We start from the raw sequence: 25,521 nt of genomic DNA, 5'->3' as shown, positions 1-25,521 counted from the left end.
ATATCAGTCATTGAGTATTGTAATAAGGCATCGATATCAGTCATTGAGTATTGTAATAATGCATTGATATCAGTCATTGAGTATTGTAAAAAGGCATCGATATTAGTCATTGAGTATTGTAAAAAGGCATCGATATTAGTCATTGAGTATTGTAAAAAGGCATCGATATCAGTCATTGAGTACAGTAGTAAGACATCAATATCAGTCATTGAGTATTGTAATAAGGTATTGATATCAGTCATTGAGTATAGTGGTAAGGCATTGATATCAGTCATTGAGTATAGTAGTAAGGTGTCGATATCAGTCATTGAGTAGTGTAATAAGGCATCGATATCAGTCACTGAGTACAGTAATAAGGGATCGATATCAGCCATTGAGTACAGTAATAAGGGATCGATATCAGTCACTGAGTATTGTAGCAAGGCATTGATATAAGTCATTGAGTATAGTAGTAAGGCGTCAATATCAGTCATTGAGTATTGTAATAAGGGATCACTAGCATCCAATGAATATAGTAATAAGGCAACTGCAGCAGCAAGTGAGTACACTAAAACAAGTAATACACAAGAACGATCCTGTTGAGACTAGCATGAATATGTGCTGCCCTAACTATCTGCAAAATATGGTTTTCCTAAGCTTACAGTAAATATATTGCCTATAAATTTTGAATTATTAGCATACATACAATTACTGACAAATTTGTCAGGAAAATGGTATTGTATTTTAAACTCTTTCACACTTTACATCAGAGGAATGGCAGAAACAGCTGGCATAATTCTACTTTAAAATCATATGATATATGATCACATAGGCCAAATATGTCTAATTTGCATACTATGCTGTGTTAATCACTTTCTATTTGTGACTTTCAAACTTGGATCATAGCACATGTCCACCATTGTACAATGGCTCTCTTCATCATTTCATATTTGTTAAATTATAAATGTTGATGTTGATGACTGCCATACCTCATGATGCCTATCAAGTTGATGTAGTCATTCTGATTCTTATCAATCATTCTAAGCCCACATAATGAAACTGCCACTAATACATCTGTGATACCCTAGTCCTGCAGTAAATCTCTACTGCCAGTGAGTTAAAACACCGTTTGCCCCATTGGGTAACCAGAACATCATTTGAATGGCATTTATATATATAAGGATTAATAATACCTGTTTCATTGCCGTAAGTGTGGTCATACTGCGGCAGCTTGAAGAAATGACCAGTTCTCTGATACCATATGGAGCCATTTCGGAGGTTTCTGTACCCACACATGCAAGTGTCCTCAAACTGGCAAGCCAGTGTTACAACTATAAGAGAATTAAACATAGCCAAATATGCTGTGTTGCAGAAATTTTGGTCCATTTTGAGGTTACTAGATGTCTAGAGAATATTAGTTTGAAGAATAGCCACAATAATTAACGATTGTTTGTTAAAGTTAGATGGCAAAGTGTTCAATTATGCATTATGTATCCATCTATCGAAGTCATCACTAGCTTAGATACTACACATGAATTCTGTATTGATACCAACCGTTACAAAGGAAGGTAACTCTTCAAGTGTGTCTCATGATTGGATACTATTTATGACATCATTGGTATGTACTTATTATGCATCTATTTTGCTTTGTGTTTAATAATATCCACTGTAAGCACTAAACATACTAAATTTATCATGCAGAAAACATTATTTTCTTATAAGATTTAGAATGCCCATGACCTGTGACCTTTCTGGGGTGCTTTATTACCCTCAAAGCAAGCCAGTCACAAAATGTATAACAAACAAACGTATTATAGAACAAAGAAGCTGTACAGAAAATTCCAATTCTTCTTTAGTCAAACAGACATCTTCCATACCTTAAACTGCAAGCCATTAGCAAACTTTGATCATGATATGTGATCTGTGCCGAAAGTATTTTATGCAAAAACAACAACAGTTTTTCTTCTTTCAGGCAGAGTGACCTTGACCTCTGATATTTTGTCTCAAGACAGTCTTCTTCTCTGCCCTAAGTGCACTCCATCCACAATGTATTGTCTTGTCATGTGATGCAAAGCTGACATTTTTGCATTAAACCATTTTCTTCTTTTAGTCAAATTAACCTTGACCTTTAAGCATTTGACCTAAAATGTGTAGGGTTCTTCTTTCCATAACGTATGGCAACTGAAGATCATGTATAACCTAAATTACTTCTATACAGAACCATTATACAAAATTTTGGTCCCTTTATTCCAGATTGCTTGCTGTCTAATTTAGTCACATCATGCTGAGTGGTTTTTCAGAATAAGTCATTACAACATGATTTTACTTTTTATAACAGCGGCCATATCTGATGACAGATTGTGGTTATTTGCATCAAACAAAAGATCTGAATACCAGAATCCTTTTCTGGGGGGATGCAAGTGACAATGACATTCAAGCAAGTGATAATGTCTTACAAGTGTGGATCACAATTAGATGAGTGATGATCCCATTTTCTGTCCTTATTTAAAAAAAAAAAAAAAAAAAAAAAAAAAAAACATAAAAGGTGACTTCTATTCGCTAAACAGTAAAATATAGTGATAATATTTTGTCAGCATGATTTCAATATATCACTCATTTTGCTGCTAAAAACGGTAATCAGTGCAAGTTCATTTAGAATTATCATGATATTCATAGGTTTCAATGAGAAATCATCTATTTTTAAGTTTTCCCAGAAGAAAAAATACTTTTTTTCATAAAGAAATAATATATGATGAAATATCAACAAAAGAACATGCTTGCAAAACCTATTATTAGTAAATATGCCTGAAAAATAAGAATTAAGCAATTACAATGAAGGACAATTTGTTTTAAATTTTGTCTTTTAAGTGTGATTAAAGCAATTATATAAAATGTGATATGCACTCATCAAATCACACATGAGAAGGATCACTTTATTGTCTTAATTAGTACTTATGCAGTGGTCTTATTGGCTTCGTTTTTGACAACTATAGAATATGACTATTGGTCCTTCAACATCAAGACAGGCTAATAAATCAATTATTTGTCTCCAGGCCTGGTGTTCATTAAATTTATAAACAGTCCAGTTAAATTAAGATAACATCTTGTTTTCTTTATAATAATTCAGTTGAGATCAGTATAAATTTCAGTGGATGAGATAGCAGAAATTATGTAAATTCAACTTTGTTAGTAAACGTTTGATATGTAAGACTTTTAGATCCTTAGAATTAGAGTTAAAGAATTCCTCAAATTAGAGGAAATCCTCAACATTAACTTAGACATTAAGCAAGATATCTTAATAGAAAATTAATGCGTTTATACATGTACTTTAATTAATGATGTCTCCTTAAGATTCTGCGAGGGAAAAAAAAATCTTTGCTACTAACGAAGTAACGTGAACAATATTCAAAACAAATACTAGTGTGAGAAAGCATATTTTGAGAAACTGATGTTTAGAGAAACTGAGGCCAGCCGATACTGAAAGTTTCTGCCATCACAGGAACATCAATGGTAGATCAGAATTATTTTCTGCTAAACTCAGAAAACATTCTCGTTATTTGCTGATTAGCTGTGTGTCTGTATGTGTGCAGGTCCAAATGTCAATCCTTAATCTATGTTAATACAATAGCAGAAAGGTGATTAAACTCTTTGCCATGAAATTGTATGCACATTATCATGATAATATATAGATAACCAGCTTTCAAGCAAATATAATTAGGGATTTATAAACATATTAGCACAACGTAACCGTAACCATAACGACGACTTTACGGGGCAGGAGGTAGTAGCCTACTGCCGAGCTCTGTAGCGTCATGGTCATGCAAGATACACTAAAGTGGGTGGTATTATAGAAAGGTAGACAGACGTAGCTCTACAATGATACCAAATAATCTGGAATATCTAATTGCACTACAAAATACAGATAGAAAAACCTCATTTTTTGGACCCGACTTTTTTTTACCCAAAATTTGCCCGTGGTTGGAATCCGATTTTGTGTCCGGATTTTAGACTTTTTGGTCACAGATCTAAGGCAAACCGGTATAAACTGCAAACAGACAGATGAGCCTTTGCAAAAAAGTAACATGAGATGGGCATTTGGAATAAAGAGTGGTCTCCATACAAAAATAATGGTTCCATTTAGCAAGAAAAAAAAAAAAAAAAGGGCCAAATTTTACCCTTCTGCTCATGCGCGAGTCAAATAGTCAACGAAAAAGGATGTTTCTAACACAACTAGGATGTTATTGAAAGATGACCGGGGATTTGGGTTTTTTTTTTCGAGTCTATTCAGAAATAGCTTTCAAAATGTGTTTCCTACTCGATTTTCAGGCAAAAATAACAAAAAGCTCAAGGGGTTAATGTGTTAACAAACACCAAATGAGCTTGACAAATGAAACCCAGTGAGCATGATAGTTTGGGTCTGAACCGAGGTCATACCCATTCCTTGACAGACCGCTCCGGTGTAGTCTAAGTGGTATGAGCATCAGCCTCAGAGGTGGGAGGTCGCTGGTCCGAACCTCGACCAAGTCATACCAACAACTTATAAATTGACACTAGCTGCTGCCTCGCATTATGCTCAACATTAAGAGGTTAGTGTTAGGACTGGTCGGCCTTGTGTCAGGATAATGTGACTGGGTGGGGTATCATGCAACATGTCTGCGGCATGATGGGCCAGTGCTAGAAATCACTATAAATTGCCACACTGCAGACATCATTGCGATATATCTAAAAACGTACAGAATCATTATTAGCGTCTGTGCATTTTGTTCCAAGGTCTGTGCAAATTATTTCAAGTACCCCATTCTGTATTTGCAAATTCAATGTTTTCAGAGAACTTTATCTTAAGATCTCAAAAAGAAATGATTTCCCTGGCATGGAATGAAAACAATCTAACCATGTAGAAAGATATAAATTGCTACATTTTGTTCATAATAATTTTGAAATTCTTTTTAAATCTGAATCTAAAACACTCACCAGATAGTTTGCATGGATTTGGTGTTGTCATCGGCACATTCGTCATAGATGTCATCGGTTCTGGGGTTGTTGTGGTACTTGTGTTAGCAGGCTTTGTTGTTGTAGCAGTTGTTATAGGTTTAGGTGTAGTTGGTATCATTGTAAAATTAGGTGTAATTGCTGTTGTGGTGATATTGATGGTGTCTGTCTCTGGTATAATTGTAGCGGTAATGGTGATTGTTGATTGAAATGTAGGCGGTGCAGTTGTTATAGTAGTGGTCAGTACATCAGTAATTGTTGTAGATTCTGTTGTAGTACTAGTGGTTTCGGTGGTAGTAGTCGGCTTTGGTGTAGAAGTTGTTGTGGCAGTGGAAGTCATTGGCTGTGGTGTAGTGGTTGCTGTTGTAGTGCTGATAGTTGGTTGATGTGTTGTGGATGCAGCAGTGGTACTAATTCTTGGCTCTTTCGTAGTTGTTATTGTTGTAGTTTCTGCTGTAGTACTAGTTGTTTCAGTGGTAGTAGTCTGCTTTGGTGTGGTACTAGTAGTTGTTGTGGTTGTTGGTTTTGATGTAGTGGGTGTAGCTGTTGTGATTATAGTTTGCTCTTTAGAAGTTATATTTGTGGCTGTAGAATTTAGTATAGTATTGGTTGTTGGCGGAAGTTTTGTGGATGTGGTTATGGTAGTAGTAGCTGGTGTTTCCGTAGCAGATGTAGTTCTATTTCTAGGTGATGGTACAGTAGTAGGTGTTGGTGCTGTTCTGGTTGTTGTTTCCTCTGTGAACAGAACAACAACATAAATGTAACTCACATCAAATGGTCATTTGTTTCTTCTATTTTCTACATAAAATGAGTTGAGTCAGATAAATTAAACTTTGCAATCTACTTTCATTCACGGTTTATAATTCACTTAAACAGTGTACACTGTGACATTTAATTGGTGATTATTTCAAAAACGTATGTGAAGATATGAGCATTTCATTTGATCTGACAATTTTAGCCTAGATTTTATCAAAGTGATCTTTTAGATGCACTTTTCGACAACTCTTACACTGTGAAATAAGACAAGTATTCATTTATGTGTGTGTGTGTGTGTGTGTGTGTGTGTGTGTGTGTGTGTGTGTTGAAGTTTAAGTAAAATAATGTATCAACCACACTCTCAAGGAAGTTACATGACTAGACAGGCTGGTGAAAATTTTGGTGCAATGATTTATTGGAATGATCATCAGAATATGTTGACTGATTATAACACCATGCAGTTGTATTAATTATTATAATCTGATTAAGTAATATACCTTGTAATGACAGGTCAAATCACATATTTATAATAGTAGTGAAGTGGGATACTATAGCAATAATGGCACTTTAATGTACCCTGGTGACAAGAAAACTTTAACATCAAGTTGCACCCTGGCGACAAAGGGAATTTAACATGGGGAATTTTAACATGGATGGGACTATACAGGATTATTGGGACTGTCTAGCGACAAGGTAAAACGAAACAGGGGTGACGACACGGAATTATATATTGTCAACAATGTTGCAAGGAGCTGACCTCAATCGGACCAAACATTGGAAGGAAAAAAAGCAGAACACTTGACAGGGCGGGACATAATAGAACTGGATAGAATGCTTGGTGGGACTGGTGGAATACATACATAGGACACATACATAGATTTATGAACATAAATCTATCACACCTAAAATGTAAAATCGACTAAAAGAATTTAGGCAAGAGAGTAAATGTTTTCTAGTCAAACATAAAATATAAAATCGACGAAAACAATTTATAGGCAAGAGAGCAAATCTTTTCGGGACAGTGGAGGTGCCCCGAAAAGGGTCTTTAGATGTTTTCTTCTTATTTCTGCCTTGTGTTTTTCTTTGCCACCATCATCTTATCTTCCCAATCACATGTTTCATTTTCTTCTCCTTATTATCCTCCTCTTCTTCCTTTTCCACTATCTCCTCCTTTTTCTCTTTTCATTCTCCTCTTATTTTTTCAATTTTAGGATTCCATTCTCTCATCCCCTGTTTGTCTTCTATGTCTTCCTTTTCCTCTTTTTTCTTCTTTAACTAGTTTCTTTGATTTTCTCAGATTGTTGATCTCCATCTTCACTCGATGGGGACTGTAATAAGAATTGTTGTTTCATCTCCTCTATCATTTCCAAATTGTCTATAACATCCTGTAACCTCTTCGCTTCCCACTTTAGGTAACATTTCTATGCGTCGCACGTAAAGGTTGGGCTTCTTGGATAACTGTTTTGTAAGTGCCACCAACATTCATCAAATGGAAAGCGGCACTGCTGAGATTGAATCTGAGACGGACATCCACGCTGTTCAGCAAATGCTTCTCTTGCAACCACATGTCCAACTGCAAATGATCGGCCATCAGTTCTAAACTTAGGCTTCCAACAATATTGTCTTTACAGTCTTTAAACCCCACATCATTGTCATCTGTGCTTTTAAACTTGCCCTGTGGGTCAGGTTCCCATATCATGCAGGCATCCAGATGAGTGTTCTGGACTCTGTTCCTAACTTCAAGAGATATTCCAGTTACACTCGATAAGGGTAAGCATTCATGCTACTGCTGATCAGTTTGTTATTCAAGTACAAATCCATTGAGCTGAACAATGAATGCATGAAATTTTTATGGGACTTTGTCCTCGTCTTCTTGATTGTCTGTATCGGTCCTTTCGACTGCTTTGATGTTAAAGTACAAGTAACTACTACTCAGAACAATGTAATCTTCGAGCTGTCCTTTGATTTTAAATTTGATGTGTGCTGGTCCTGAGTCCTTGACAGAGGAGACGGGATAAAATTATACCTATTGGGATTCTTGCATCGTCAGCATAGTGGCTGGCATGGCAAACAGATCCAGTTCCAACTTGGAACAGGCGCAAGACTGTCTGTGCATCATTTTCTTTCTTTCTTTTTTCTCTCTGTGAATTTTCAATAATCAAGAATGTCTAAATCTCAGACAGTTCTTCTTTTCTTAGTCATTCTTAAGCTTTATGATTGTGGAGGCCTCTGGAGGGGTGTCTTCGTCGTCGTCTCTTTATGCTTTGTCCTTGCTGTGGTGCCAGGGAAGCAGGAATGCCTGACTCGGCAACGTCCAGGTCATTTATAGGAGTTTCTCGTCGGCCCAAAATGTCTTTGCCCGTTTGAAGCAAAACATTTTTGACTGCTCTCAAGAAAGCTTCTTTAGGGTTTTGTTTGTCGATTATGACATTTTGAAGAAATTCTTTGCCATGCGTCAATGCGGCATCTTTCAAGGCATGCAATCCTCGTGTCACCATCGGTTTCAACACCAGAGCCACCAAACAAAAGGCTGATTTCAACATATCTCCTAAACCATGTCCTTGCTGAAGAGCGACTCCTCGATACACTGGATACTTGACTTACGAGTTGTTAGAGAATCATTTTTGAAAAGAGAGTTCAAGCATGACTTTCTCTTTGGTGAATGAAATTTTTCTTCCCAGATCTCCTTTATAGCAATGTTGACAGTGTCTAAATATGACTTACTGACGATTAAATAGTGAGAATGTACAAATTCGCGGTGAATGTGGTAAGTGTTTTCATCTTCCTCGTCAGTGGTCGTGGCAGAATCCACTTTGAAAGGAATGACATGCAGTAACGGTACGGAGGTGTGTCCCACCACTTTGTACTCCACCACATCCGAGTACATAAAAATCTAAGTGAATCCTTCGTTCAGTTCTACCGGGAATCAAAACAAACTGTAAAACCCCATATTGCTTTTGATCTTATGGCTGTTCGGGGTCAAATTATTTGTTAAACATATGTGCATATCAACCCTAAATTTCAAACAAAATACCATTAAAAGTAACAGCCAATGTTTCTGTATCCTAATATTTAGGTGACGAGACACTTTATGGTACTCAGTCTTAACACTTTTGTGGCTCTGTTCATGGCTTTGCCAAACACTTCCTCAAACCTGGCAGCAATCTGGTCCACCTAATGTTTATCATTAAAATAAAAGCCTGCTGAAATTTTCACAGTATAGATGCTTATAAATGGATTGCTTGCTGGATTTGCGCTACCTGAAAACTTGATTTGATTCATCTGTTGTTGCAATTGTTCGTTCAGGATTTCAACGTGAAAAGTGTTTTGAGTTTCAATGATGTTTTGAATTTGTGTAGGGTGAATCATTCCCAGCATAGCCACTTCCCAATGGGGTACGAGATCTAATTCGATAGTCTGAGGTAATTTGGCCATGTAACAGCATAAAGTGTTTTCGGGAAACACCTCCATGGAACTGTCCCTAGGTAACTTTAATTAACACATTAACCACTAGCGATGACTTAACGGGGCAGGAGGTAGTAACCTACTACCGATCTCTGTAGCGTCTTGGTCATGCATTATACACTAATGTGGATGGTATTAGATAAAGGTAGATAGATGTATCTCTACAATGATACCAAATAATCTGGAATATCTAGTTGCACTACAAAATACAGATTTAAAAAATAACTCATTTTTTGGACCCGACTTGTTCTACCCATAATTCGCCCGTGGGCGGAATCCGACTTTGTGTCCGGAGTTTAGACTTTTCGGTCTCAGTTCTAAGGCAAACCAGTATAAACTGCAAACAGACAAATGAGCCTTTGGAAAAAGTAGGATAAGATGGGCGTTTGGAATAAAGATTGGTCTCGATACAGAAAAAATTGCTCCGTTTAGCACAAAAAATCCTCCAATTTTTACCCTTCTGCTCACGCGCGAGTCAAGTAGAAAACGAAAAACGATGTTTCTAACACAACTAGGCAGTATGTTATTGAAAGATCACCGGGGATTTGGTGTTTTCGGATCTATTCAGAAATAGATTTCAAAATGTATTTCCTACCCGATTTTCAGGCAAAAATGTCAAAAACTTCCAGGGGTTAATGTGTTAAGGAAATATGGTTGCTGTTCATAATTCTAGAGTTCTGCTCTCCTAGGGGTCACTCGAAGTTAGAGGACTGTCTAAAAGAGGATTGTTGTTCTGGTTGTGACTGTTGGGAAGCTGACTGATGTTGGACACAAGGCTTCCATTGTTTCCATTCGAAGAGTATTTCAGGGACGGATTGGAAAGGTGGTAGCCGATGCGACTGCTCAGTAAAATAGTCCACAATTGTTTGTCTCCTTGTCGCAAACTCAAATTAGCAATGGCAGCACCGATAACACAATACACCACAAAGATATGGCAGAAAAAAGGACGATTTGCGTGTTAGGCACACGTTGTCCACATCACACCCACAAGGGTTGCTTTTGTAGGTCTGGTAGTGGCAGTACAGGCTGTGTTGAAGGTCATAATGGTCACTACTTTTCATAGTCGATAACTTGCAAAGCGTTGATCCAATAGTCAAACTGGGAGGATATCTTTTCCAGTGTACTTTGACTTCTTTGACACGCGTCGATTTCCCACTTTTCGGGTTCTTCAGTCGAGAATGCTTTCGATGTCATACACGTCGTCTCTTTTTGTCACGCGTTGTAACTCGGGCAAGTAAAACGTTCCTTTTAAGACTTCCCCGTTCATGTCATCCGATTTTAGACCCTAGTATGTCGGCCACGCATTCGTCCAGTGACACGAAACAATTCGGTGGTCCATTTGGGTAAGTAAACTTTGTCGAAAGGGCGTTTGGTTATGCCAATACGCACCCAATCTCCCGTCGTCAACACTTAATCTTTCTTGGGGACAGCCACCGTCGGGATCATACCGATCAATCGCTCAAAAAACAGTCACTTCGTTGTCGGGAGTAACTTTTTATGGGGAACATCCGCTGCTCCGACGGTAAGATTGGTTGTACGCTCGGACTAGGTTCGGTAAGACGTTTATATACTTGAGAGTGTGTTGATGAGTAAAATATTTCCACATGCGTTCTTTCAAAATGCGTTGAAAACGGTCCACGATTTCGGCATTATCGGTGGTGAATTCTTTTTGGAAAACTTGATTTAAAAATTCGGTGCCTTTGTCAGTTTGTCGATTTGCCATCGAACAGGGTGACTACCTCTTTGTTTCAACACCAGTGTGAGGGCTAGCACTAATTCACTGCTCCATTTGAAAGCCGATTGACAAGACTCGGCAAAGATGTGGCCAAATGAGAGATATCTCGGGTGCGACGTCTGAAAAATGTTCGTCGAATGGGTTTGGGTAACGTGTACGTGGCTTGTTCTTTTAACCATCGTTGTACTTAAGATAAATGGACTCTTTTAAGAGGATTTTTGGCAGAAGGATACAATTTCTGAACTCCTTGAAAACCAGCAAGATGCAGTGGATCATACTAAATGCTGACTAACACCTTCTGCATTTTTGTTAATAAGTCACCCACTCCTTGCTGATGCTACTTTGGATTAATTGCGATGATGGCTTGGAAACCGCTTTACGTGTCCGACGTACCATGGGATTTAAAGCCGATGGTATTGGTGTAGGTGGTGGTGGTAATGGGATGGCTTTGGTCTTCTTTTCTCTTTTCACTTCTGGTTTTCCTTCTTTCTTTTCCACTTCTGTCGAAGGAGGAGGTGACGTCATCTTTTTAACCCAAGCTTTGAGTTCTTCTCCATTGAGGTGTGTGGGAAGGGGTCAACAAGGACGCTGAAATCTTAGTAGGGATTGGAGCTGCTGACGGTGTTTGAAAGACTTCTCGTGTCTTTTCTTCCTCTGGCATCCATGGGGCTGCGTCTGTCTTGACTGCTGGGGTTGGTGGTTGTCGTAATGGACTTTTCATCAGGGTCTTAAAATCTTTCAGAGTTGGAAGAGCTGTTTCGTCTAAAGCTTTCTGGTGAAAGAGTTGCAGTCGTTGCAACACCGATACGATCTTTCCGTTTCTGACGAATCGCTGCGATCCATTAACAACTGCGTTTCGTGTTCTAACTGGGACATTTCAGTCAAATGAGGATTGGGAGGTCAATGCGGGGTCCGTTGTTATTGCCAACGTTGGTATTCCATCCATCGTTTGCAAGGCACTAAATTCAGTTTTCGTCCTTGCATCGGATTTCAATGGTTACGTATGGGATCTTTCAACTCCAGAGGTCCCTTTTATCTTCTTGACTCTTTTTATCTTGGAAGCATGGGTAAAATACGTCCCAGAAGATCCAACGTAGGCCTGCTATTGCTTTGACAAGAGGTGCTAACAGGGGTAAAAAGCCTCCGCGTTGCACCAAAATCTTTTTTCTTTTCACGGATGTGAATTTTCTTTTTGACCATTTGGCGAAGAAGTTATCGTGCTTTCAAGACATCTAGACAACATTCGCTGCCGATATCGATGACGCCTTTGGAGGCTGTTTGAATTAGTTTTTTCGCATGGGTGGAGAAGCTTTGGACAGGACAGACAATATGTCCACATGCTTGACTAAACGAGGAGGAAGTCCTTTTCTTTTGTTTTCTTTGATGGTGAAAAAGGAAGTCTTCTGGGAATGACATCTTTGTTTGTTTGTTTGTTGGTTGGTTGGTTCCGGGGCACACACCAAAAATACACTAACGTCGATGACTTGGCAAACGCCTCTTATATCTTTCTTTTTTTGCACTATCGCTCCGTCAAAAAAGTAACGATGTATTTTCCAAAATCGCCAAAGAATCATCCCCTGTTGTTGCAGCTCTTTTTCTTTAGACGACTGTGTCCTTTCTGGGGGTGACGCCGATGTTTGGCTAAGCATTTCTTCAGATGACGAGACTGTCCTATTTTCCATTTCCTTTTTGGACAGAAGATTGACGATGATGACGGTGAGCACTTCTTTTATGGGACATCTTTGAGCGCTCAGGAGTACATGCACAAACAAACTAAAAGTTATCACTTGACATGTGTCTTTTTCTCTTATTTGTCTGAGAAGGCTTGGAAAAAAGTATTCCTTTTGAATGATCCTCATTTTCTTCGGACGACTGCGTCTTTTCAGAAGGTGACGTAGATGCTTGACTAAGCGCTTTTTAGGATGACGAGACCGTCCCTTTCGTTTTCCTTTTCCTTTCTGGACAGAAACAGGATTGAGGTGAGGTGACATCTTTGGGCGTTCAGGAACACACACAAAAATATATTGAAGTCCATGGCTTGACTGGCATCCTTTTATCTGTTTTGATAAAAAGTTTTGCTCAAAGCTTTCTTTAAACTGATTGACCATATGTTCTATGCTAGAAAATTATCCCCTTTGCTGGCTTCTCCTTTTCTTTGGACGATAGGGTCTTTTCTGTGGATGACATTGATGCATGGCTAAGCGTTTTGATGGATGACGTGACTGTCCTTTTATTTTCCTTTTCCAATTTCGACAGAAGAACGACGATGGTGGTAACTGTGTGATCTTCTCTGATGGGCATCTTTGAGTGTTCAGGGGCACAAACACACTGATCCCCACCATTTACCTCAGGTTCATTTTGTACTGCAAAGCATCGCCACTGATTTTTCTTAAGTCGTATCAACTTGATGACAGCCATCACGCATCATGGAGGGGTTCGCAACGGAATAAATTGAGACAGTTCTTGCTCGGATAAATCCAGTAAACTCTGTAACATGCCCGGTCTCTTCTGGATTTTGACTCTGGAAGCAAGTATTTTGTGAGCAGCTGCCACTGAAGTTAAAATGAAGGAGGGTGTCAACGCTGCAGGAGACGTTTATGTAGATGCGGGTTTCCATTGTTTCATCGAATGAGGAAGAATGAGTGTTAAATTGGGTTTGGCAGGCATCAACAGCAACGAAAAAGTGGACGACACTGAGACTACTAGAGAAGCGGTCACAGCTGTTGCATGCCGTGGTTTGCGAATGTACGGTTGCGTCCTGGACGAATTGCATCCCTTGCGAGTAGAAGCTGGTTTTAGGGGCTGTTCTTTCTCTGGGGACCTTTCTTTTTCTGTGACTGTGACCTGGTCTTGACACTGTTGCCCTTCTTCTTCTGCTCGATACCCTTGGGTCGGGTAGTGGCTTTCTTCTCGGGGAGGCCTTTGGGGGGTATTAGGATCCCATTTATGAGGGAGCGAACGATGATACCTCCTAGAGAATCGTTACCTCCAGAACTCAAACTGATTTGCTTTTTGGTTTGAGTGTCGATGCGAGGATATGCCAGTTGCATCAAGGCTACTATATTTCCCTCAAAAGAGCGTTTGGTTTGATGAGGGATGTGAATGATGCCTTGCTGTAATTGACGTGCTGTCACCGTAAACCATCGTAAGACTTCTTTATGACTGGCTTCTAAGATACGAGCACGTATTGGTGGATTTTTTCACGACTGATGCCGCACAAGGCACAAATCAATTTGACAGGAAGATGAGACTGAACGGACGTCATGTTGACGCTGTACGAGACAAACCCAAAGTGTCTGAGGATTTTATATATTTTTGTTGTTGTTGTTGTTGTTGTTAAGTCGACGGCGGTACGTATACATGACAGGCCCTCCGTCTTGGCACCAGTGGTGAAACAGATGGGTACGAAATAGCAAATAATCGGGGGTGGTAGGTTTTAAGTCCAAGAGTAGTGTAAATAGGCATGTGGGGTTTGAGTGGCATAGTCGTACGCATGAGTCAGCCAAGCGTTCCTAACTGTTTGGCTAAGACTTGTACTTACAATTTTTCTCTAGGGCTTTTAAACAAGACCACGTAATGAACATTGAGACTAATGTTGCGGTAGGCTTTACTTTGTTGAAACAAATTCTGAGTGATGCATGCTCTTTGCGTGTAAACCACAGTTTAATTTCTTCTTCGTCTACTCTTAACATGTCGAAGATGACAAGAGGGATTTTACCGGGGTCAGACACCATCCGGTCGTCCTCGCCAGGAATGCCTTCAACAAACACGATGGAATTGCCTTGACTTTCTCGCAAGAGACTACGCCGATTGCAACTCTTTGTAACACCACACGATCCGTTGAGTTGGACAACCGATCAAATGATGTTTATGTTCGATCAAATGTTTGACAAATTCGGTTTTACCTGAACCGCTAGGTCTGGAAATTAACATGTTAAAGGGAAGGCTTTCCAACTGGTACGATCTAAGTTTTTGTCGATGACTTTGAAAGTGCTGAAAGAGGGAGCAGAAACAGCAGAGGTAGCTATAGTAGTGCAGGGAATGTCACTGTTGATATGAAGACAGACAAGACAAGAGTTTTTTATGCTTTTTTAGGACACGTCTATTGCATTTATTAAATGTGAACAATACGAAAGACTAAAATATATAAAAGCCAAATGGTTAAGTGCATCATTAAAATACACATCACAACATTAAAATACACATTACAACGATCAAAGTTGAATATAAACAAGTCACTGTACAACATGTTTTTGGTAACAAAGGTGTCCTAAGTAGAGTGTGTAATGTTCTTACAGGCTCTACATTGGGTACAGTCACACAGATGTCCTTCCGGAATGATCTTTCGGGAATGTCCATGACAGTCCTGCCCGAAAAGGAGTGGTTTCCCTCAGTGACGGGTTCTTCTTCTGCCACTGCAGTTAACACAGGTTTAAAATTTACTTTTCTCACTGGACGTTTGAATTTAGGATCACAACTCTTGGACATAATTCACCATTTCTTCGGTCCAAGCTTCAAAACCTCATCTTTTCCTGTCATGTACATCTGTCCAGTGAAGGTGAAAGTCACAAGCTACACACACATCGTCGTACACATCTTCATTGCCTAAAAGTTGACGAATCTTTTCTTCCCGCAGAGGTCGATAAGTATCCAGATTAAAATACAAGGCTTTTAACAGAATGTGTCTCTCGTGGACATTTATAGGTACCACATTCATAATATTTTTTGGCGGTACCTCACTGTACAAATCGTATAGAGCCCAAAGGGAATCGGCTGAAAAACGAAATCCAATAAATCAATTCACCAAGGCACAAACCACACGACGATCCAAATTTGTGGGACTCAGTGCTCGTAAAAAGAGATGGTAATCCTCCTCAGTTCGAATACAGTGATTGATTTCCTTTAACGGCAATCATTGTATCACGAGTGATAAAGGTCGGGTCATTGTTGTCCGGTTTTTTTTTACTCTTATTGTTTGAAGTAATAAGTGTGTTTTGCACAGAAATGATCATACTACTTCTTCGTATTTAAATCGTTTAGTCACTAGTTCACACGTCAAACACGGCACAGAATATTCATCTACAGACACAATTTGATAGCATAAAGAAATTTGGTAATCCGTTAACTCTTCCGTTGGAATTTGATGTAGTATTGCCACCTTGTAAGTAATAGGATCAGTAGCCACCAAAGTATTCTGGTCCTCGTCCGGTTCAACAATGTCTGACCAATGGAAAGTTTTCAAATGAATCAGTCCTCTTATACCATTCAGGTACCAGTGGTTCTAGCATTGGTGACGTAACGGATGCAATTGTTCTTTGCGTTTCACTTGTATTTTGACCAACTCTCGGCAAATACATTCTCTTGAATCCACAGGCAAACCACTAATGTTCTCCTGTAAAGTGTCCATCCAGAGATTACTGAGGTCGTCCCACTAAAGGAAGGTAGTGGCAATCCGGAGACCATCAAGCATGTTCCAGGTAAGCAGAATCTTTCTGATCCCACACGTGAAGTGACACACCGTAACTGAAGCACTTGACTGTATCCCCTTCGCGGAAGTAGATACATCCGGCTCTGGATAAATCTTCGGGGGTAAGTCCTCCAAGACATTTAGTTCATTTTCCACGAAAGGTTTGGAATCTACATTAAAAGTTGTAGTAATCTGAAAAACGCACCAAAAAAAAAAGAATGTTCGTCTTTCACAAGCTCATTTCGATAAGGGTACGGTGAAATCCGCTGAGGTATACTTAGGGTTGGATGACATCCAAAGGGTGATAGTCCTAAAGTTTCACGTGGAGGATGACATTCACCATGAAAACCAGTAACGAGTCCACGGTAAAGAGTGGCATCGCTTTCGTTACAGACAGGTTGGACACGCACAGCATCACTTCCTGTGGTAGGTGTAGTGGTAGTAGTAGTCATAGTAAAGTTCCGATGATGTGGTACTGAATAGCTGAGGTCACAGTGTACGGCATCCCTGCAATCGCAAGGTACAGCATCGCACTCCACTTGAAAATCACCGAACTTGAATATCACCGAACATGAATGGTGTGGTCTGTGTGTTAGCATTCATCTATCGCGTTTGGTCTTGGTCGTTATAATGAACTTTGTTGTGCTTTTCTATTATAGTCGTAATGAAGTCATCTGCTTATAAATCGTTCCGTTTTTATGCCTAGTTTTGGAAGTCTTCCTTTTTTCATTTGTCGACAATGGTACTACCTTATCTATGGTATCGTCATACCTGTATCGTAATGTGATGGATGGAAAGGTCATGTAAAGCTAATGGCAGTGCGAAGACGATCAATTATGTTCTAACATAGATGAATCTTTATAGATACATCGATTCATTTGCAGCTTCAGATCACAATTGAAACACTGTACTTCGTATTCAAATGCAGTCTCAGGACCCAAGTAGACAAATCCTGTTCTAGCCGAAACATTCGAAGTAATTCTTCTCTATCGGTAGGCCATTTTTGATACGTTTCCAATCGACTGGAACAATTAAAATAGTCAGGCGAGAAGAGTGGAAAATGGTATGGTTTGAACTTTGAGTTCTCATTGGGTCTCTCACTCGATTCTTGCTGTGTCTAAGTCATCCTTCTTGTTCGTGGCTATCATCTCGGAACAATGTTTTAATACCGCCATATGCACAGGGTAAAGTGAAGTGATTGGGAAGCCACACTCGCTTCTGTTAAACTATTTGATAGACTTTTTCCAAAGGTCGACTGACGATTTGGTGGGTGGGTAAACGTACAATCTCGTGCGTTTCGTAGGTGGTCACTCTAAAGTATCCATCCTCTCCAGACTGCAAAGCTTCTTTCAGCACGCCAAAGCTCACCACTCGACTTGTGCAATAATTGACAGTCAGTCCTCTGACTTTACACTCGGTGTGCACTTCTTCATGTTTTTCCCAGTAATCGTAGTCGTAATTTTTAGGTCCAGCACTAGCAAAACGTAGAATCTAGTGTGATTCTCGTCCGTCCATGCTCCTAAACGGTCTTCTCCGATTTTAGGGTAACAGTGACCCAGGCGATCAATGTAAATGCAGCTGTCCTTGTCAAAATAAAGCACACGATCTCCTAACAGTTCTAAAACTTCGTACAATTTTAAGCAAGCATGGGCTGTAACGTAGGCCTCAATGATGACATTGCTTAATTCGTCGGCTTCTACAAAGTTCATTTCTTCTTCGTAACTGACTAAGATCAAGTCCTCACGAAGGACGTCCGCGTGTTTCAAGTGTTTGGTCTTGTCGGGAATCATCTGGAAGTAGCGGGAAAACTCGGACAAATACTCCGTATTTGGTAAACATGCCCATTGTGCCATTTTGCCCCACAAGCAATTTAACATCACTTTGGCAAACGATCGCCTTCCTTCTTTTATCTCCACGTGGTCTAAAGTGATGCCTTCCTGCTGCCAGTATTTCTAGTTGAATTTCTTTTGGTTTTCGGAAGTGTGGCACCAGGAAGGAGAGACACTGGCTACTTGTTTCAGTTTTTAAAAAAAAAAAACATCCACGTAGTCTGCAAAAATGCCTATCTGAGTTTGCTCACCTTTGTGGTATTTTTCTGTCTTGAGAAAGTGGTATATTTTGTACACGTCTAAATTTTGGTATCCCAAGTCAACGCTTTAAATAATTCCACACTGTCCCACTTCCCTTTAAGACTCGTTCTTCCTGGGTGTTATGACAAGGTCGATTTCGGTTCCACGTTTCGGAACAGGTACGATAACGGTACAAGGGAAGCATCAGTGTTCCTTTACAATGGTGAGGTAAAACAGGATGGTACAAGTCTGTGGTAGGCAAGACTTTACATTTAACCAATCCGTCATATTGTCGAATCTTGTCAATGTCGATATGTTTCGTCAGCAATTGAGGGTGACCTGTGAGAAAATGACAGTATTTGTACACTCAATGATACAGCGAACACACGTCCACGTACTTGATTTCCTCCTCGTCAGCGTGGTACAGCAAACAGGTCGCATTTGTTGGTCCTTCGTGCCACGTTGAGGGTAGCAGATGAGACATCCGTGAAATAAGCACCCGTTAAACTCTTACACGATTTTGGGGTTTTCTAAGTCCCAGCCATCCACCAAATGCCTTTCGATGGTCTTTTCGCCTCCTCAATTGCGGGCGTGTGCTATCCATTTGTCTTCCTTGTCGCACAAGTAATGTAGCCAGCGCAGAGCTTTGACCGAGTATTGACGTTTGACAAAGTTCGTCGCTTGAGGACGTATGACAGCCAGAGTGTTTGTAGCGATGAATCATCGATGGTACACTAAGTAGCCCGCTTTGGCAATGGTATATGCATCTTTCAAAATATTGATCCCTCCGTGCTCCATGAATAATTCTCGGAATTTATTACATCAACGCCATAAATGTCCACGTCGGAATGACAATACTTTAATATTTCTTCCTGAAAGTCGAAGGGGTCCGAGGCGTTAGTTTGGTACCAAGCGTAGAAAGCTTTTCGTTGTTCGGTGCGCATGTTGTCGGGGTCGTGGTAGTGAAACTGATGCAAATTGGGCAGTACGGTTTTTTGATTGGATTCGGTATTGAAAAGTGCGGGAAAAAGCCTTTGACCATTTCTGTCATTCTAAACGGTTTAGGCATTCTGCTCAAAGACATGGCAAAATAACTCATCGAATCTTAAAACTGCACTTTTCCCACTTGCATGGAAATGATTTTGGCTCCGTTCAAAGTCACCTTAGAACGTTGAGTACATTGTTCCGTAGCGTATCTGAGAAGAAAATGTCCATCATATCCCGAGAAGTTGCATGGCGATGACAATATCCGTAATGTTCGATGTCCTCTTGGCTCCACGACTCGTCGATGTGGTCTAAGATCCATTAGGCGAAATTGGTCAGCGTGTTTGGTCCTCGAAAGATTTTTTCACGTCCTCAAGAAATCTCGCTGCAGTGATGACTGACGACAATGACTAACGATAGGCTCTTTGATGCACTTCTCGCACGCTCGATGAGCCACGCAGAAATTAGGAATGTGAATGATGGTCTCTTGCATGCATTCAAAATCGAAAAAGATGAAATTGATTTTCTTCTAGTCATTTTCCTCTTCATGTTTGAAATGGAATTTTTGAATGTATCATTCGTATTCCAAGTCCCTGGGTTGGCGCCAAATGTGACATCGCTTCATTCCTGAACATATGTGAACCTTGGCATTATTAGTACGTTTGCCTTATCAACAAGTAGGACACAATCTCGGCTTTAGCAAGCACTTTTTCGATGTGAACCTTGCGTCTTCAGATGGTGTTGGTAACAGGTAGGGATGACAAAGGTGCGCTGACAAGTTGGACAATGCGCTCGCTCTTGTCCCTCGTCCAGACAGGGTTGAGAGGACAAACATCCCTCACACTTCGATCCACAAATGCTTGCGTTTCTCTCGATTGTTATAGCCATAGTCACATTTCTCGCCTTATCCCAGGAATGCGGTGATGCTGGTAATGGTAACAAAATGTTCATCGTGATAATAGACATGAATGTATTTTCCGTTTTTTTAATTCTTGTCTCAAAACAACAAAGGTCTGCGCACTTCTTGATGGTGACCTTTCAAGTAGCGTGGAGCCAAGACGTCTTACAATTTTTACATTTCAGGAATGCCACATGGTGTGTTTTTGGATATCCCCATTTGCTTTAGCAGGAGTTCTGCTTCTCTTCGCTATTTGGCTCGGTCCGATCGTTGAATAATTTTCCATGCTCTTTATTGCTCTACCGTGTCGTTCTTGTTGGCATAGATCCGTCAAACTACGATGGCACGGGCTAAATACATATGGTCTTGAGGGTTGTTAATTCGGACGAGGCCACGCTTCATGCTGAGAAGGTCGTCCACCAATAACACCTTTCTGCGTCTGGTTCCTTGAGGGAGAGACAGGTGGGTCTTGAAAAGTGTAGCTTTTCCATCGGTGATGTGAAACTTATCGTTGGATGGTTGCACGTGTTGAATATTGTTGATGACTGTGGAAGGTGTTAATTCCGTCGGGCTGCTAAACACGATGCAAACGGGGTCATGGTCATGGTCCCCTATATATTCATGTCAGACGTGTATATATATATATATATATATATATATATATATATATATATATATATATATATATATATATATATATATATATATATATATTGGTTACGTGGTTACGTGTTACGTGTATATATATATATATATATATATATATATATATATATATATATATATATATATGGCCAGTGTACTCATTTCACTCTCAAACTTATTACGAATGATGGAAGAGAAACCACAGATCGAATTTCTGATCAGAACTTTGCGAGGTGTCATACAAAAATTTTATTCAGACATGCCAACGGACTACTTCCCCTCTTTTCGATATAAGAGTCAAGATATTTGCTATATCTGTCAGAATAAAGGGCATTGGGCTACATAATGTCCAGACCGTCAAGAAAGCAAGACAGGTGTCAGAAGAGACAAAAGTCAAGACACCTGTTATCATTGTCAAGAGAAAGGGCATTGGTCAGACTGCCTTAAGAAACAACAGAAGCAAAAGGAAGATAAAGGAAGAACCCAGACACGTCAATAAAGAGAAAACAGAGAAGAAAGGATCACGATGAGAAAATGAGGAATAAGAGGAAGAAAAACCTGTAAAAGTGAAGAAGACAAAAGTGAACAAAGACACAGAAGTCTATGAACTTTTTAAAGTGGTGTGTTGTAAAAACGATTGTAAAGTAAAACGTCATTGTCTCTTTGTCTTAATTTTTTTGAATAAGGACCAACACTCACACATTCACACACGTAAATCATGGAGTACAAAGGGATTTTTTGAGTTTAATTTATTTTGGCAAAATAAATACTGTCTGTTTTGAGAGAAGTGGGTGGCCCTGAAACGGACCGTTGGGTGTTTTTTTGGTGTTTTTTTAAACTCAGGAACGAGAAGCAATCAGCTTCAACTGCCTTAAGTCTTTGCCACGGCCATGGCCTAGTTATGGACTTGATCCTGTTGATGATTTGGTAGAAATCGTTAGGGCTGGTATCTCAGGCGTAGTAACAGGGTTCGGCTGTTAGGGTCGGGAAGGTCTTTTTCTCTTGAGTCATAATAAAGAAGTGTGATAAATTTCTTAATACTCTTTAACTCTGCCAAAATGTCTGAGTACCGTCACCGTGTGACTTTCACTGTCCTCTTTTCTCGTAGAGCTTGTTTCGTCCCTGCTGCTGCTTCTTCGTGTCGTTTTCTTCTTCTTGCCTCTTTTTCTTGCTATTGCTGTTGAATGAGGAAAGCTTGTTCTACTTCTTTCTCCTGCTATAACAATTTCTCTAATTCTTCTTTCTGTCTCTGTTTAAAATCCTCTACGTATGGTAAAGATGGAGAAGGTGGCGAACGTGCTGGTTCCGGAACACATTCTTGCAAAGAAGAGAGAAAATCCACTAAATCCCAATTAAAATCGGCCTCTTCTGAAAGTAGGACTGTGTTGACATTGGTATCCGCCGCTATGACATCGCTTCTCGTCTCCACAGCCCGTGCGCCCTAATTCATTGTCTTCTTAGTTTCCATCATGTTTGAAAACCGTCAGATTGATTCACTGCGCACAGACGCTAGCGCATCTGTATAGGAAATGTGATGTGACAGGCAGCTCTCTTCACACTGTGACTGAATTTTGTAACTCCTATTGGGATTGGTGAAAAAAAACTCAATCCGTTTCGATCCGCTCTTCCACTATTAATAACCGCTGTTCACTTCATTTCCTTGACTTGTTCTCGTCACAAGATGTGGACTAACGTTGAATCATATACCGTTGTATCGTCGATGCTGTTCCGTACGAACTTTTCCATGTATGTCCGATCAACATGGACAATCATCCGGATCACCGATACGAGCTTTTGGAAAAGATGGATCTATGTGGAGAGACATGGCTGTCTAAAGAGAGTCCACATCTACGGTCCAGAAGTTAGAAGTTTGAGGATGAGAAGGAGACTTATGCTATGCCCTCTCTGTTAGCCGAATGGCGTCAACAAAAGTCCAAAGGCCCTTTTATACCGCCATTCCACTGTCTAGAAAAGATTTGCTCTTGCCTAAAATAATTTTTAGACGCTTTTATATTATATGTTTGAGTAGAAAATATTTACTCTCTTGCCTACCAATTTTTTAGTCGATTTTATATTTTAGGTGTGATAGATTTATGTTCATAAATCTATGAATATGTGTCATATACCTATGTCCTGCCAGTTTCTCTAGTCCCGCAAAGGGTTCTATCCAGTTCTATTATGTCCCGCTCCGTCAAGTGTTCTGCTTTTTGCCCCGCTGTTTGTTCGATTGAGGTCAGCTCCTTGTAACATTTTAAAGAATGTCTAGTACCGTGACGTCACCCCTGTTCCATTTTACCTTGTCGCTTGACAGTCCTACACATTTTTGTCACTCTATAAACCAATCCATGTTAAAATTCCCCATGTTAAATTCCCCTTGTCGCCAAGGTACAACTCGATGTTAAATATTTCTTGTCGAATGGGTATAACTCACCTAGTTTAATATTGAAGTCCCAAATGTCGCTATAGTATCCCACTTTACTACTGATAATGAAAAAGCTCTTTCCATGCATTTCTGAAAGATTTGACATTTACTTTTTACTGCAGAAATAAGAAATAATAAGTGTTTTGTAAGGTATACCAGACCGGTAGAAGGTGTTTTACACTTCAAACAACAACGGTGTACGAGTCATGTCGGATGGGTAATTCGTCACTCACTTTCTATCAACATCAGTTTCATATACTTTCCAGCATCAGCATCCAAGAAGTTCAGCTTGAATACTATCCATAAACTATTTTTCATTGGGAACCAGTTTTCATACATGTGAATGTTTCAACTAACCACGATTTGAAAGACCCAAGGAACAACAGTCTGTCCGTGCAAGCTATAGTCCCCATTCCGTTATCCACGATTTAAAATATCGAGAGAAATATAATAGTTCACAAAACAGAAATTGATACCCATGAAAATATATTAACTACGTTAGCTGTCCTAATATCTGATCTCAGCCAACATATCAGGACAAATATCTTCCATAGAAGTGACTCGTGGTGTTTCTAGTATATGATTATTTAATTTCCCTATTTCCTCCGATAAGCAGCAAATGACAAATCCTCAGCTGCACCCATTTAGCAACAAATACCAGTCGATGGTTGTTTACTACAAATTTCTGATTGACAATACCATACAAAATATCTCATGCATTCAGACATTAATTTGAAGTTTCACCTGTTATGATCAATTTTCTCCAATATATGGAAATAGTCTTTGAATCTTTCTGCATTTTAATTAGTAACAAACATTTTAATGTGCAAGAGGCCATCTGAAATTGGCTACACATTGTTAATACCGTTATACTGATCAGATATAGCAAAACAGTTGCATGACAATATTATCAAAAGGATGCAAAATACGATGACAGAGTTGAGGGTCCTTTTTAAGTCAACTATTTTGGTTTTTCGTGAATATTTATGTAATATGTGCCAATTCAAACTGTAAAAGCGAATCTCTTTATTTCAACACATTTTATCGAATTTTTCACTCTGAAAAACACTATGTATTGATAAAATTGAAATATTTCAAAGAAAGTCTTTGACATTCTGCAAACTGCAAATTTCATGTAGTTCAGAGGTCTTGCTCCAGACTGTTTTGACAGATTATTCTTTATAGGCCTTATTGTTTTGCTGTATCATGTGGGTTGGTTTCCATTGCCTCGTTCATAAAACCTAGTTGCCCAATTTTATGTTTTGCAAAGGTGACTTATGTTCATTAATAGCTATAACAATCCAAACGATTCTATCGAAGACATGGATACTGGAGATTCTTTATATCTCACTGGTTTGAAACAACCAGGAACAATTCAAGATAATGGAGACAGTTACCTTGTAATTCTGAGATCTGTGTCACATTCGCTCCAATTCGTTGCGGTAGGTTATCCTTTATTAACTGTACAAGCTTTGCTGTGTCCACTGGGTTTGTTTCCACTTCGCTGATTATTTGCTTCTGTTGCCCAATCTCTCGAATAACTGTGACAACCCAGTAGATCCTATATATGACGATGATACTGCCATTCCTATGAACAAAACGTTAAAGTAAAAATAATTGATGTACGATAGAGAAAATGGACAAAAGATAAATGATACCTAACACCAGTCTATAGTTGAAAACTATGCTGTCATTCTAATGGAACAAACTTAAAGTACAGTAAAACAGATGTATGATTATAAAACCAACAAACATTTTAAGGGCAATTGTCGTAACAAAAGAGTTGATAACTATTCTGCTATTCCTATACAAAGAATGAGAAATACAAACACTGGATATAGATGTACAAATGGATGTAAACATTCTCGATAATTGAAACAATTATATACTAACAACTTTGCAAACATTCCTATTCAATTTAAGAAAGTACAATTCTTTCCCTTAACAATGCCTCGAGATAAACTAAATTTAACACAGCTGGAGAAATCTATTTAAACAGTCAAGTATTTAGTGACTTCAAAAAAAAAAAAAACTTTATTAATGTACATCAAAATATTTATACTAAAAACGAAAACAGTGAGAAAGCAAAAAGAACAAGTCTTCATATATACT

At 39.2% G+C, this 25,521-nt stretch overlaps 1 protein-coding gene across 4 annotated transcripts in view; it reads right to left on the bottom strand.

Annotated features, from left to right (window-relative positions):
* LOC149783713 (uncharacterized) overlaps positions 1-25,521 on the bottom strand; it is a 103,963-nt gene that overhangs the window by 52,466 nt on the left and 25,976 nt on the right. For all 4 annotated transcript variants that reach the window (XM_089931954.1, XM_089931958.1, XM_089931955.1 and 1 more), the window contains 3 exons: positions 24,807-24,997; positions 4,951-5,703; positions 1,173-1,310 (listed from right to left, as the gene is read on the bottom strand). In XM_089931954.1, coding sequence (XP_089788080.1) covers positions 1,173-1,310; positions 4,951-5,703; positions 24,807-24,997 — 1,082 coding nt within the window. The remainder of the gene's footprint in view (positions 1-1,172; positions 1,311-4,950; positions 5,704-24,806; positions 24,998-25,521) is intronic.

The sequence above is a fragment of the Sinohyriopsis cumingii genome, chromosome 14 (assembly GCF_028554795.1).
Source record: "Sinohyriopsis cumingii isolate HCF-2022 chromosome 14, ASM2855479v2, whole genome shotgun sequence".
Classification (NCBI taxonomy): Eukaryota; Metazoa; Mollusca; class Bivalvia; order Unionida; family Unionidae; genus Sinohyriopsis; species Sinohyriopsis cumingii.
Note: the sequence above shows the minus strand (reverse complement) of the source record. Positions and strands in the feature narration are given on the sequence as shown.